The sequence below is a fragment of the Prinia subflava genome, chromosome 1, assembly GCF_021018805.1.
Source record: "Prinia subflava isolate CZ2003 ecotype Zambia chromosome 1, Cam_Psub_1.2, whole genome shotgun sequence".
Lineage (NCBI taxonomy): Eukaryota > Metazoa > Chordata > Aves > Passeriformes > Cisticolidae > Prinia > Prinia subflava.
Window position 1 is genome coordinate 139606355 of NC_086247.1, and position 15836 is coordinate 139622190.

The 15836-nt window shown below is 37.2% G+C and overlaps 1 protein-coding gene across 2 annotated transcripts in view; it reads right to left on the minus strand.

Annotated features, from left to right (window-relative positions):
- Positions 1-1346: 1346 nt before the first annotated feature.
- Positions 1347-15836, minus strand: part of KIF5B (kinesin family member 5B) — a 34077-nt gene continuing 19587 nt past the window's right edge. The window contains exons 14-26 of one of the 2 annotated variants that reach the window (XM_063414862.1): positions 14967-15173; positions 13032-13175; positions 12202-12387; positions 11230-11347; positions 10856-10917; positions 10638-10747; positions 10360-10461; positions 8266-8326; positions 8087-8158; positions 7814-7918; positions 7097-7313; positions 5271-5400; positions 1347-3897 (exon numbers count right to left, since the gene is read on the minus strand). In XM_063414862.1, coding sequence (XP_063270932.1) covers positions 3891-3897; positions 5271-5400; positions 7097-7313; positions 7814-7918; positions 8087-8158; positions 8266-8326; positions 10360-10461; positions 10638-10747; positions 10856-10917; positions 11230-11347; positions 12202-12387; positions 13032-13175; positions 14967-15173 — 1521 coding nt within the window. In that variant the 3' untranslated portion in view covers positions 1347-3890. Of the gene's footprint in view, positions 3898-5270; positions 5401-7096; positions 7314-7813; positions 7919-8086; positions 8159-8265; positions 8327-10359; positions 10462-10637; positions 10748-10855; positions 10918-11229; positions 11348-12201; positions 12391-13031; positions 13176-14966; positions 15174-15836 lie in introns of both variants that reach the window. The other variant, XM_063414853.1, reaches the window with a different exon arrangement.

The following is a 15836-nucleotide window of genomic DNA, read 5'->3' on the forward strand; positions in this document are numbered from 1 at the left end:
TTCTGCCCACCTCACTGGACAGCGCAGCCGGCTGGCTGATACCCTCTGCCCCTTCAGCTTTGCAGTGAAACACTGAAGGCAGCCAGCGGCTCAAATGGCTCTGCCTGCATTGCCCCCAGCAAGGGCCGGTTAAAGGTAAAACAATGAACAGACCTGTGCAGAGTCCAGCAAGACTCATGAGCTCAAAACTCCCCAGGCAAAAATTCTGACTACTCGTCACCCTCAGTAACCATCTTCCAGAGATGTTTTCTTTGTCATTTAGCGAGGTTTTATTACGCCCCTAATGCCTAAAGTGCAGTTTTGCACATAGCACATGTTAAGTAGTGATTCATTTTGACACTTCCTAAATGGGTATTACAACTCCTGGTATATTCAAGGGGGAAGGTACCTAGAACAGCCAATGAATTCCTTACCAGTTTCACAGTGCAGGTAACCACAGCTTTTCCCTGGCAGAAATACAGCAATATTTTTTGCTCACTTACAAAAGTCATTTTGGACTATTCCATTGCTCATAAGAAACTTGAGAGTGAAAGATTTCCTTTCCTTTCTGAGCATCCCCTCCTTAGTGGTTGTCTGCAAGTAAGGAGGTCTGAGTTGATCATCCCCTAGCGGACAGGGATCTATTGAAAAGGGAGCTCCATGTGACTGAACCATCTTCTGTTAACAGGATACCCTACGGAATATCTTACAGTATAGATCAGCTCACGGCTGAACAGCTTTACAGATGCAATTTCACCCTCCTGAGATCTTTGTTTTTACGTAACTGTACTGGCAGACTTAAATCACGACCTCCATTATGCTTTAGATATATATATGTATATATAAATATATCAAAGCTCTATAGATTTAACTAAATCTTTTTCTGTGGAAATTATCCAGAAGTTGATTGCAGCCTTACATAACTACACTGCACCATAAAAATGTCAGTTCAATAGCACTAAGAAAAAGTAGAATCAGCTATTACAGATACTAGTAAAGGAAAATGGGTCCCTGGAAAGGAGAAGAAGCCTACAAAAGCCCAGATGGCACAGAAATACTGGAAATGGATTAATCTGAATCAACCTGAATGAGGGCTCACCAAATCAGCAGACACCAAGTTTGAAAAAAGAGAGGTGCACAAAGCAAGTGACAACTCATGGTAATTCCTTTCCAACAATTTTACGTGGGTTCCGGAAACACCTGTTCAAGCATGTGGATAAAAGGAGAACTTCGAGCTTCACCATACAGAGAACTGACAACACACTCAGGAGTGCCCCAGACACAACACAACACACCTAGAGAAGATTGCTGCATCATCACATCTCACCACATGTCGAGATAATAAATGGGATAAATGCACAAAGAAGTCCAAAGATTTTTCTCCTCTTTATTTAAACACAAATACATTTACAGCATGCAGGTAAGTTAAAACTATATGGCGTCTTCCCCAAACCAATTGTTTTAATGCATCTTAAGTGTACTGAAGTTAAATCAGATTCCACAGGTAGACTTGTCCTCATGTCAAATTTAGAGTTACACACAGTAGTGAGTCAGCATTTAAGTTATGTAAATAATTTAGTTGTTCACCAGAAATAAATATTATTTCACCAAGTTCCTATCCTAAACCATCTTTTAAAAATATGATCTAGAGGAACATAAAAGTAAGAACCATTCAAAGACTGCAAGTTGAAATAGCAGTGTTGAACATTCCCCGTATAGACTGAGTATTTTCATTTACAAAATACAGTAATTGTCCTGTCTGGCTGACCTATGACAGCCAAACCAGAAAGCAAAGAAAGGTGTGTGGTTTTTTCCTTTTTTACATTTTAAGAGGCAGTTCTTGGTAAACTTCATAAAAGGTTTAAAATAAAAAAAAGTTTAAATATAAAAAAGGTGATGTACACTGAGCTACATACTAGTTACTATTTAATCTAATTTTTTTAAACACAGCAATTTTCAGCACCAAAACCCATGACAATTACCTACAGGAATGAAACCCCCATTCACAGGCATGAGAAAAAAATCCTGCTTCATTTGAGTGTGTTGTTTTGTTTTAATGATTGCACATTGACAAATGAAGGCCTGAAAACCTGTAGTTAACATTGAGAAAGATAATGGACAGTGCTGATTCCACGATGAGAAATTTAACTCAAATTATTTGTTGTTTTGGGTTTTTTTTCCTCAGTATGCTGCCTTCAACTGTGCTCTAAAACAACTGCAAATCTGGAGTGTTTGGTGGCCTTAGTGAAGAAAACTCTTAAAAGCTGAGAACTCCAAAATAGTGGAATTTCCAACTGATACACTCAACCTTTAAAAATCCAACTATTAAAAATTCAGACTACTGTAGATATAGAAAAAAAGTGGTTCAAGGTCTAAAATTTGACTATACTCCATCATAATATAAATATTTTGCCTATTTTAAAATAGAAAAAATGAAAGTGATTTGCTGTCTGAACAGTCACAGAGTTTCTACTGTTTCCACAATAACTGAATACCCAGGAAAAAACTCAAGCCAGAACAAAAAGCTGTATCAACCAGGTCTGAGAAACTCATTGAATTCTTACAGCAATACTAAATTTCTTGTTTCTTAAAGACCTGGTAAATAGTTTCTATACAGAAGGCCGTTCTAAAAATTATAGTGGCTAAACCCTATGAATAAGTTAAGGAAATTATACTATAAAACTTTAAACCCCGGATTCAACTCAGTGAGAGTACCGGAGCTCAAAACAAACAAACAAAAAATAAAAATAACAAAATCAAAATTAAAAAAAAAAAAATCAAACCCCCATGTTTTGTTTTGTTAGCCACTTTGCAGGACTTTATTGCAAAGAAAGAAAAATATTCAACAACTACTACTTTGGACATTTCATATACCTACTTACAAATGGATTACAAATACAATTCAGGTAGCACTTTATTTTATTGTTGTTTTAAACATATGCCTCTGGCATTTCTGGATACATCAGTTTTAAAAAGTTGTGTCCTTTATTTACGTATCTGAATTCATTGGCCTGTTGCTGAACAAGGCTTTTTAAATTGAAAATTAAAATTTCAGCCAAAATTTCCAGTACTGTATGTAGTGGAATATAAAGTTACAGTTTAGATTGCCCTCATTTCACTATTACAAAATAGCGAAAGTGAACGTCACAGAGACAGACAAATGGACAGATAGGCTCATCAGAATGAAGCAGAATGTTTTCACTCCACCAGGCTGTACTGTGTGCAGAACCAGGAACAGGACAGATGGGATAATCCACTGCCCAAGTCTTTTTTGTAAACTCAGGTTTACTCTTATTACTGTACAGTATTTAATTCTAAGTCACCTGGTGGCCAGGCAATTGATAACAGTTACAGAGCCTCGTTCACACTGAACTCCTCAGGTCAGCAGCCGTCCTCAGCCCTTCAGGATCCCCACACTGTACAAACACAGCTCCAATGCTCTGTGCAGCATCCCAGAAGAAAACTGCAATGTAGAGTGCTGCCCTAATTCAGTGGGACATGTAGTGTTATGTGAAGTGATAAAATGAAAGTATATTTAAACACTGTTGCACATTCCCTAAGACAATAAGATGTACACAAATTAAGCTAGAAAATTTGAACTAAGATTTGCTCAACGTACATTCAGCTTGGCACAGTGCAGACTAAATTTAAGACATGAAAGACAAACTGTGTAATAAGCAGAGCTACACTTTAAGTAACATGTCATTTTTCAAGACGCCAAAATTGCACTCTAGTTGGTTTTTTTGGGGAATCAGTTAGCAGAATTTGTAGACGGGGGAAGAGCTGTACAGGCCAGGTATAATTTATACAATTTTCAAAAAATAATCCTACAGTCCCCAAAAGGAGAGATTATTGTCATGGAATGACTCCCTCTACACAATATCCAATCCTCCTCATGCCGCACTTATTTTTCAGCAACTGTAAATGAAAAAAAAAAAAATCACAGAGTTAAGCCAAAAAACCAAAATTATTTACATTTAGAGTAAACCAAATCACTATTTACACGGCCTTAAAGAGCCCAGTTCTTAAGCCACTCAGATAAGTGCTAATAAAAACCCACTTTAAAATAAGAAATCTCACACCACAAAGCATTTAAGCAATGCTGTCTGCTATCAACAAATTGACAGCATGACAAACTGACTGGGTATGCAATCTTGACTGCAATAATGGAGTAAACATTACAGACAGAAAGCACTTGTAGCCCAGCTCCATTTTCCATGATTGCTGCTGCTTTTCCTGGCTAGTGGCAACTCCTTGGTCATTCAAGGCAAATGTTATTCAAGGTTGAAGTACCCATCAGTTCAAGCTCTTATTTACTAAGAGACATTACTGAACAGAACCAGGTACCTTAACCAGTACTACAGCCTAGTTTTCTCTGAACTGGAGAAAAAGCTTGGAAAAGCCGGTCAGCTAACAAAAAGAAACAAATAGAAACACGTTTCACATAAGCTGTTCAGGAGCCCTTCTGAACAGGAGCACCTCGATTTCAAGCATGCCACCCCGTTTTAGATGTATTTCAAAGAGAAGATGCAGATAACTAACTAAAGGAATGTCTAGAAGACATTTATAGACACATTCAAAAGTGAAGATGACAACAGAAAATATAAAGCAAAGCATTACTGTTAGGTGAACAACAGATCAACCCACTATAAAGCAGATATTAATTAAAAAGATGATTCTGTAAAGCAACTTAAACATTAAATATCATGCAACATGCAATTACTTTGGAGATTAGAAATGTTTTAAAGTAAGTGCACACTTAATTTCAATTACTGTAACTGCATTTTAGCTAGGCTAACATTTTAAGTTTACTGGATGAGGACATGAATTCTTCTGTTAAATAATTCCAAATCACTGACACATGAAGCAGTGTGCAAACACAGCAAGAAAAGTAAATAAATAACATGTAAAAACACAGTGAATTTTATTTCATCACTGAATGTTTTCCTGAAGAAAACCGTATTTAAAAAGATACTTAAAATGTCCACTCCTTTCCCAAACTGTAGCTACTGTCTTTGACTGGTAACCATCTCCAGCTGATTGCTTCCACATGTTGTTCTACACCTGGAGAACATCAGAATCACCATTCTACAGTAAATACATTTTAGAAGAAAAGCAGCAGCATCTTTAGTCTGGTGTACATTATACCATTCCACTGGCTATAAAATTCTGTAAAAAGGAGGAATTATTCTGACTATTCAAGTGACTTTATGCCACAGAATGAACTGTAATAAACCTAATACAAAATAGTTTGACCACACATTTTAAAAAACGCTACAAGTCAAACTCACACTTTGTCTTGCCGTCCACCTCCGCGCAGCACAACCGGCTGGCTGTTCTGAGTGAATGCACCTCCACCACGAATTGCACTTGGATGAGTTGGAGAAGCTGCTGGATGCTGGCCAGGGCGGATAGGCTTAGCTGCACGATGAGAAATGTGACTTACAAATATGTACACAACAATACCTTGGATTATTCAAATTTACTAACAGCATGGCCCAAATGTAATAATCACAACTGAATGCACTTTGAATAAGAAAACAAGTTTAGAGGATGACATTCTGAGAATGTAACAGATTAGTGTCAACTACAACAAACCCTGGAAAACAGACAAGGTTTTGCTTTTATTGTTCCCTGCTAAAGCTTGCAGAGCTTCTGATAAAGATTATCTTCACAACAATTATCTGTCCCACCTAATGAAGTACCTTCTATGAATTCTATTTTTGGCAATAAGATCTCAAAACAACACTAGACATTTTCCTGAGAGTTATGTATCAGTAAGGAATCGTTATACTTGCTGTCCTTCCCACATCTACTTGATTGATAAAGTCACTTGTTACTCTCCCTGCAGGTTGTTCTGTGTACCAATACTTCACAGATAACACTGCTCCATCAACCTACCACCACATAAAAATAAAGCTTGCTCTATAGCCAAAGTAAAAATCTGGCAGTTTTGACAGGTCATTCACAAGCTGCATACACTTAATAAACTGTATTTTCAATCAGTTTTGTACTTAGCTCTTAACAGAACATGCATGTGTAGGTCCTCACAAAGTTCTGTAATAATAAAGAGAAGCACTTAAAGTTTCAGCAGGCAAAAAAGAACCTACAGGCAGCAGCTGCAGTAGAGGAACACTTCTCAATTACTGCCTTATAGGAAGCTGATCATATAGGAAGACATGACTTGTTCATCTAGACATTTAATCACAAGAGGCTGTATACCTCAGGTGGGACTACAAGAGAACTGTTTGTTTTCTTGGAGACCACTTGAGAGAAAATTAAGACAGAAAAGCACCTGTCTGCAAGCTGCCACTTCATGAGACCAAAAAATTCTAACTATTCTGCAACAGCTCTTTGCAGACCTGCAGAATATGAGCAAAATTTAACTGCAATGCCCATTTCAGTTGCATTAATGTTTAAGAGAAGTGTATCGATGACTGAAGTCCTTTAGCTCCACAGCTGTAGTTTAATGTGCACAGTTAAGTTTCAGTTCAGACAGGCTACAGTACTCCAAAGGTCACACACCTTCCTGGTCCTCAGCACTCCACAGGAATGGCAGGTGGAGGAGCAAAGGAATATGACTATTCTGCCTCCACCTTCCCACCCCAGTTTTTCTGTTATTTTCCCCTAGAGAGGGCTGTGGATACTGTATGCTTTGGAAGAACTGAAAAGGTAATTAAGGACCTTTGGATATTGTGGGTTTGTCTCTGCTCTGTAAGATCAAGTCAATTTTGTTGTTGTTGAAGTGATGGGTTAATCTTTCTTGTTGCCTTGAAATATCTATTTCGTCTTAGAAACTGGAATGGAGTTGGAACGATCTAAAAGATTAGGACTCATATGCAGTGGACTGTTTCTTCTAGGAAATGTAACATATTCAGGCTAGAATTCTAGGTTGGTAAGCCTTATCCAAAGCCATTTAAAATAAGTAAAGAGCCAAATAACCATAAAGTATCACCTCCACACACAGTCTGTTAACTAAAATACAACTCACAGTAGAAAACAGATCACATTGATAGGTACAGTTTCAACAAGGGCTGAAAGATGCACATATACACAAAAACAAAACAAAAAGTAGGAGACAGATGAAGCTTTAGGGAGCAAGGGAGTCTTTACTCACCAATTTGTGCCGAATGTCCTCTTCTGGCCATGTTCTTGGATCTTACAGCTTCCTTTATACGATCCACCTCCTGCTGATACCGCTTGCGATCACGAGAAGCGTTCTCTTTGGCTTCCTTCAGTGCAGATTCCAAAGCTTTGACTCTTTCAGCTGTAGCTCTAAGTCGCTTCTCCAGTTTAGGAAGTTCACAGCGAAGATCAGCATTATCACGTACCAGCTACAAAGGCAGAAGTGATTATTTTCTTGGTATCTCTTCACAGGGAGAGCTAACCAAACACCCTCCGCACCCCTAGAGAGGCAATGCAGTGGGGTTACTGTATTAACTTTGTTTAAGCTTTCAGTAAATCTATGGACGTCGGTGACACTGAGACTGTCATTTGAAAAATCGGTTACTGCGGAAGGACCTGCTACCCAACAGAGGCACCTCTTTCTCTGAGACAGGCAAGCAGCCCCAGACTCCATATATGAAGTCTAAACATGAACTTGGGTCCCTTTCAGTTTAAATGCAGTTATTTTGTTATATACCCAGATGTATTTAAAACAGCTAATTCATTTATGTTACAGAATAATAGACTAAAGTTTTCCTGTATCAAAAGACTCACTGAAGATGTAGAAGTATTTACTTATAAAAGTTACTTTATGACCAATAGGCAGTTGCTTCTGTAATAATGAATCTGGAGTGGTTTTATTAAAATTTGAAATGAAGTCTTATTGTACCTGCTTGTGAACCTTTGTAAGCTGTTCAAGATTATTCTCAAGGAAGGAAATCTTCTGTTTCTGTGCAGCACTGCCTCCTGTATCATCTGAGTCAATCTCAGCACTCTGCAGTAACAAAGGCATGGGGAGGGAGACAGGAGGCTGAGTACACATCTGAACTTGCATATTAAAATCAAACCAGAAAAATTAAACCAAAGAATTATCAGTTCCTAATTTAGTTCTAAACTGGAATTCATGCAGCAAACAACACGTTTAACTACAGCACCACATTACCTTTTTCACTCTAGTAGCCAGATCTTGAACAAACAGCTTCCGAAGATTGTGAAGAGTCTGGAGTTCTTTTGCCTACAGTTAAGGACAAGAAATTAACAAAACAACCCAAACAAACTCTGAAAGAAAAAAAAAAAGACAAATATTGACATTTGCTTTGGAATATATGCTGATTATCTTACCACAGTCTCTTCCAAACCCTTTAAATCTTGCCTTGCTTGTTCCCGTCTGTCCTGCATAACCCTAAAAGAGAATAAATTATTCCTGAAATATCCTAGAAAAATTAGGAATTTTCTTTTAGAGGACTAGAGTAATCAACACGGTGTGGTACAAATGAAAAAAGTCTTTTGGTTGAAGTCTTAAATTAAACATATACCCAACAGATGACAGTCAGAAATCTGTATGGCATGGGGGTGGTGGGATTGGGGGAGTTGCAAAATGAAAAGAGGGACGTAGTTTTAATACTGAATACAAGCAAGTACATTCAGATGCATAAATTATGAAAGTTTCTAGAATAGTACAAGACAAGAGTTTCAGAGTCAGCTTCAGAGTGAATATTGGGTGAGATCTTACCCTACAAATGTTCTTAGCTCTGACCAGCCACAGTAAGTATCATGTGCCAGATCAAAAATTTTCTCTTTGTTTGCTTTAACACCTCACCCTCAATATGTTGGCAAAACCAGTATCATAAACAACACTGATTATTATCAGTGTACAGAGCTTCTGTCTTGCCAGTTAATGTGAGAACATTTCCTGTGCAGAAAATGCTCTTTCTCAGAACTGTAAGTCAGTGCAGTTATCAAGACAAAAGAATACAGGAAAGGAACATGGACTTTTCTTTTTATGACCTGAGATTAGAGTAGAAAGGCCACGGAGTGTAAGAAATTGAAGTGTTCCTGATAAATACTTTAAAAAGCTTCTTTTCCTCTTGAAATTTCTCCTCACTCAGACAGTTTCACTACTAGTTCACAGTTAAATGAGCAAACATTTGATCTAATAGAATATTCTAAATAATGTCACTATCATGTCCATTTTCCAGATGTCTCCAGAAAAATAGTTCCAGGCATCTAAAACAACTTCAAACTGAAAAAATTAAAATGAATAATCCACATTGTCCTCGGTCTGCCATTTGCCATGCACATTTATGGTATTCAGTGGAAAATAACTGGATTCAAAAAGGCTGGTGGAGGACACAGAATACAAAAACTTTTAAAACCTCTTTGCAAATCTTTTCAAGAGGAATGTTCTTATACAGCAAGTGCTTTGAAGTGGTCAATGCTAGATGTAGCTGAGCTTGCAAACTGAAATAGAAAGCAATAATGTGGTATATATAGCAAATCTTACAAGACAAGAAAACCGTATTTTTGTTATCTATTTGTATCTACTGTAGTTAATGTAAGTTTCGTAATCACTGTTGCATATATAAAAAACAAAGTAAGACGGATTTACGAGACCAGAGTACTGTTAAAATTTTAGTCAGTTAAACAGAATAATAATAATAAAAAAAGGCAAGCATTGCTTCTTAGTTACCAGCACAGATCAGTCAAGTCCCTCTGATTACTTCAAATTCCATGATAAAAATGTCTGAAAAATCACTGTGTGTGTTTTAAACATAGCCAAAAAGCACTTTTCAAAAAGTACTTTTAAGTATAATGTATTTTTAGCTTCTGTAAAGATAAACTTGCACGTGCCAGGAAGGGGTTACAACTGATACACTTTGAAAGCTTTCTGGTAGATTAAGGTCAGATTTCTAGAAGCTGAGACTTGTTTTTGAGCTTGACTTGGATACTTACCTGCAAGCAGAAGGTAACTCCATTTTTACACTAACTTTTGAGTCTCTAATTCACTAAGACATTTTATTTAGTTAATCAACGAAGTATGCAACTATTTAATTTTAAGAATAAACCAATTAGAGCCACCTAATAGGTTAAATCATATAAGAACCATAAAAATAATAAGGGAACACAAGAACCAGAAAAAGAGTAAGGGGAATTGTTAGAAACTCTTGCAGACTTACAGAATGCAGTATTTAACTGCAAATTGAGAAGTTAATTTCTCCAGTCCACAGCATAATAACAAAAAACCTTTTATGGCCTTCACATCTTTCATTAGTTCCTATTTTAAGTATTCATGCAGTGCAAAGGTTTTAAAAAAGGTTCAAGAAGGCCTCTTTAGTAAGCATAGTATAAAGTGAGAGGCACTGCATCATATTACGTCACTAGTTTACAGAGAAAGTGCCCCCACACACATTTGTTTTATGCATCATTATCACTTACGTAAGCTCATGAAGTTTTCTGCTTTTTTCCTGATCAGTCGCTTTCAGCTTCTCATGCTCTACTCTCAGACGTTCCTGTTCAAGCATCATCTTCTGATTTTGGCTGAACACAGAAAGTATTTGGTCAGCTGAAACTCTGAGACAGATATTCAGTAACAAAATGGAAGACAGTAGGACTGTTCTAGAGGAAACTCTCACCACTTCCTTTCACTGTACTGTGCTCCTGTACTTGCACAGTCCAGAGCCATTTGGTGCCACTGAACGAATGACAATACTTACTCTTGCAGCTCAGTGATGAGCTTCTCCTTTGCATCAACTTCGTCTCTCAGGCTACTGATTTGCTTCTGATGAGTCTCACGATGGCTCTGAATTTGCTGCTCCACAGCTTGCTATTAGAAAAAAGCAGAGAATATGAAATACTCTGAGTTACCACTAGACTTCAATCTGTAGGGATTTGGGTTGTCAGTTTTCTTGTTTAAACAATGACATTTACTTACCTTGACTTCATTTGCAGTTTGAACCTTATTCAAGTGCTCTTTCTCCATCTCATGGACCTTTTCTAGAAGGGATAGAGAGCAAAAACCACATTTCAGCCAGGTATCTACACAATCACATCCATGATGGCACTGATTTCCCTTGCCAACACCTTACACCACCCAAATTAATTAAATTAGTAACATCTTTAATCTTATCAGTAACAGTTCTTTCAAACAGCAAACATGTTTTACCATGGATTAATTCTACATGTTCAGTAGCACAAAGCCTTTCTATAACTCTACCCTTCAACCTAAACAGAACAGAGCAATACCCTATTTACCACTCTGTTGTTAAAATGGTGGTGGTGGGTTGGGTGTAGGGAGGCAAGTCCTACCCTGTGCTCGGAGTTGAACTAATTCCTCATTAAGGGAATCCACAGATTCTTCCAGCTGCCTCTTCTTCTGTTCCACATTCTGAAGATATTCAGTCAGTGACTTGATCTTGGCTTCATGCTTGTGGAATGAAAAGATTCATTTGCTTTGGAACTACGTACCATGGAATTACATCTGCATGAACAGTTCACACTTACTTTTTACAGAACAAGTAACCTCATCTCAAAACAAAAATGGTGCCAACTAGACTATTAGAAGAATGACTACTCAAGAATATCTGTAATGTAGCCTTTAAGACAATGTCTTTATTCTGGATTGGAATGAAATACATTTTTGGCTGGGACATGTTTTGAATGTTAAACACTAACAGAGGAGAGAGCAGCCAACTGTATTTAGAAGATTGTCCTGAACCATGCATCTCCTGATTTTAAAAAATACGATTATCTGTATGAAAAACAAAATACAGAAATATTAAACTGCATATCTAGATTACAGTTTTCAGAAGTGTTAGAAGTCACATTACTTATTTCTTCTAACAATCACACTAAATTGGCCTTTCTCACATTAGAAATTAATTTTATCTGCTATGCAAACCTCCTGGAATTTTACTCTGCTATTATCTCTCTGACTACTAGCTTGGGGCATTGGCAGGCGGAGTGCTCACTAGCCACTGCTTCTGTAAGACTTGTAAAGAATCCTGTGATGGAGAACACACAGGCTCCAGTATTTAATACAATTGCTACAAAAGCATTAGCAGGCTACAGATATATTGCAGAAATTCTGACATGCTGTCACACTGAATTACTTAAAAGCATCCAATCCAATGAGAGTACTAAGGAAACAGCTGAGTCTTATGACTGTTCACTCACAGTGTGCTTTGTTAGGTGCCAGAAAAACCCTGCAACTCTTTTTTCCCCAATAGGTTATTGAATTCAATTTATGAAGAATGCTGCACACTGTAGAAAAATATTTACCTGTGAGATCCGGAGCTGGCAGGCAGCCAACTCCTTTTCATTTTCTTCCATTTTCTTATTGCTTTCAGCCTGTGTGCCTTCTAACTGTTTGCAACGTTTCACCATTGTTTTTACTTCTGATTTCATTTTGCTAATGTACAGTCTTGCAACTGTGAATTCTTCATCTATCATGCCAGTTCCTTCAGGCTGCTGAAAAGGGGGGAATAGCACATTTAGAAAGCTCAGATAACAAAAGTGAACTAACAGCGTACTGGAGCATCTTAATGCCCAGGACACATCCCCAGCCTCAAGTGATAACCACAGAACTGCAAAAAAACCACCCTTACATTTTGGTATTTAAGTTTTCTGATTGATTATTCAGAAGGCTGCACAAAGAAAATGAGTTGCTTGAAGAAGGAAATACAATTCACAACTGACTTCTAATACTGTTTACATTCTTGCCCTATAGCTATCTTCTAGACTTATCTTTTATTTCATGTCCTCATCCTGTTTTTAATACTAGTATCATCCTGATCCTCACTGTAGGTCAATATTAGGTTTCCAAGACAATGCTGTTGATTAAGACCACTTCATACAGCAGTTTGGTAACATGAATGAGAACACTGCTTCAGAAAAAATCATGCTGCTCTTCCTTGTCTATGCATAACCAAATTCTGTCTGGGACCTGGTTAAGCCACAATATAAGCAATGGAGAAGCTTATGTCCAAATTATTAACATACATAAAGCTTCCTGTGGTGGTAATTTTTACCATACTAAGAAAATGCCCCCACCTATCCACAGTGTATGTGTTTAATACATGGCACTGAAGACAGCAGTGATTAACTCTTACCTTGACATCATTATTTCCTACTGCAATTCCAATCTCTGCAAGATCTTTTAGTAAGGAGGCCATCATCTCTGTTGCTCGTTTCTTCTGATGGTTGGTCATTTCTTTAAGTTTCTGAAGCTCGGCATCTATACTGGCTAAAGTGACCTATAGTAAAAGAAGTTACTCTTGATTAAACAAAACAGACTCTTGTTCTTGGAACTAGTCTCATACTATTTACAGAGCAGCAGCATTTCTCCTGAAAGAACTAAAAAGTACTGGGGACAGAGACTTTCAACTCACTAAACAGAATCTTAATGTGCAGCAAAATTATTGTTAACACTGTTAAACAGCATTTAGAGTTATATACAATGACATACTGTATATTGCAGGGAATCATGCTTATAGAAAAAGGGTAAATGGACAGCAAGTCCAACACTTCTCACCATATTTTCGTAAATGAAAACAATTTCAGTTTTATCTGCAGAACTCTTAACTCTTCCCTACTTTGCAAATCAAAAAAATGAGAGTACTCTCCCAGTACTGAGATTTCATAAGCACAATACTTGTTCTTGAGCACCTTTTCAGGTGCTTTGAGCTCCTGCAGTTGTAGCAGCTGCAGCTCAGCAGCTCACATGCTCAAGAGTCTGCTGTTTGTTGTCCAGTTTTAGAAAAACACCAGAAGTTCTACAGCAGGAAAGTTTAAGGCAGAGATGCCAAAGGATGGTTACTGCATGAGTTAGCAGTGCCAGATTGGAATGTCTTAATTTTATGACACCTCTGAACAGTTGTTTTCTTGCAGACTGAGTTACTCATGACACTCCATGGATGTCAGTTATAATATCTAGAATCACTACCTATAATTTAAAAAACCGACATCAATAAAGCAAACAACAACAAAAACCCAGCAAAAAACAAACTATACACTTCAGAATCATACCCACACACAGAGCAAGCCTACTCCAACAGATTTTAACTGCTGCTCATAAGACCAGACATTCCCTGACTTTTGGCCAAATCCTCAAGTGACATAAATTACCAGAAATGATTACTCAAGCTCAGAATACTCAGAAGTGTAAAGGGAAGTTTTGTGATCTTGTGAACTTTAATTACATCACTAATGTTCTAACAAGTCAAATCTTAGTAACTGAAAATTGAAAGCCACAGTCACTAGAAAACCCAGATCCTCTTATTATCATCTTCAAGAACAGAGAACAGTGAGACTTGTGCCATTAATACTGTCTGCAATGCCAGCAAACATACTGATCCTTTTTAGTACTTAGAATTTTAGGATAGTAGGTGGAGCGTTAACTGCTTAAAACTGATTGAGGTCTGCCAAATAACTGGCTACCAAAACTGCTGGTCAGTTCAGAAACTTTGCAGGTATGTAAGGAGGTGCACAGTATTCTGTGAGACTGATGCTGATTCTGTGAGATCTGTATTTTAATCAGGGTTAACTTTTGCAATACATCCTCGACCACTTCTTTTAGAAAGTAAACCAAACTGCTTATTTTTGAGGCATCAAGCTGAGTTCTCACATTACACACACACAGCAGGAAAATACACATTCCTTCCAAGAAAAGCTGTAGCATGCTCACTGCAACTTCAGGATCAGAAGAAGCAGATTCTTAAGTCAGGATTTCCCCAATTGCACCAGAAAGACAAAAAAAACCCAGCATGTAATAGAAGTGTTAGTTTTGACACCTAGGATACTTCTGAACACTCTTCAGGTAGTAAAATGCCACAGACACTAAAAAGACAAGTGATATCAAGGTCAAAATTCATCGTAAATTTTTTCTTAAGCTTACAGGTATTAGAAAATCATTTCCCAAAAACAAGTTTTAGACTTAGGCTATCATTTTCCCTTGTGAAAGACTTTCAAATGACTTTAAGAAATATGGGTAAGGCAAGCAAAGTGACACTGAAGACTGTTAGTAATTTCTTATCCCAATTGCATACCGATTTTTGATTGAGTTCATCACTAAGCAGTTCATATTCCTTTGCCTTATCTTCTACTTCCTGAGACTTCTGATCATAGTTGACAGCTAATTCTTCAAGGGCTTGTAACACCTCTTTCACTTCCTCTTTAGAAGCATCATTTTCAGCCTGAAGGCGATTCAACTCTGCTTGCAGGTTGTCTTGGTCCCGTCTGGTTGATGCCAGAAGCTGCAATATTAATAGAGATTTAATAAAAATACAACAGTAAATAATCATGAAGAAAACTCAACACATATCTTGAATTCTATTAATGCTTTCAGCTACTACAATAGCTTATATCTACATTACTAGTGGCTAGCTCCATGCAATAAGGATACTAAGAACAGAATATAATGAAAAAAACCTAAATTTACCATCTATATTCAGTTCTTTCAGTTTTTAAATATCTTAAAAATGGAAGTGATTACAAATGAAGATATATAGGAATAGCCATTAGAAATGCACATGGAATTTTGCAAGTTCACAAAAAAGCCACTGAACACTACTCATGAGTCTGAAATTGTCAATAGTCTAGGACCTAAACTTCCAGCATTTTAACTCTGTTAGCTGCTAAAGACTAACTAGACAAGGGGTACAATTGTAAAAAAGCAGATTTATTTATCTAAATCAGATTCAACAGTAGCTCCAACTTCCCTAGTTCTCAGCCCATTTCCTTCTGAACATGTACACATTTCTTTAAATCTCTGTCCTACAGACAAATAATTTTTCTAATATTTTGGTTAAATTAAATTATCATTATTGATAGGAATTTCCCCCACTAATTTATATCCCCGGCAACTGATGTGCATACTTGAATATTCTAGCAAGTATAGTCTAAATAAACACACAGAT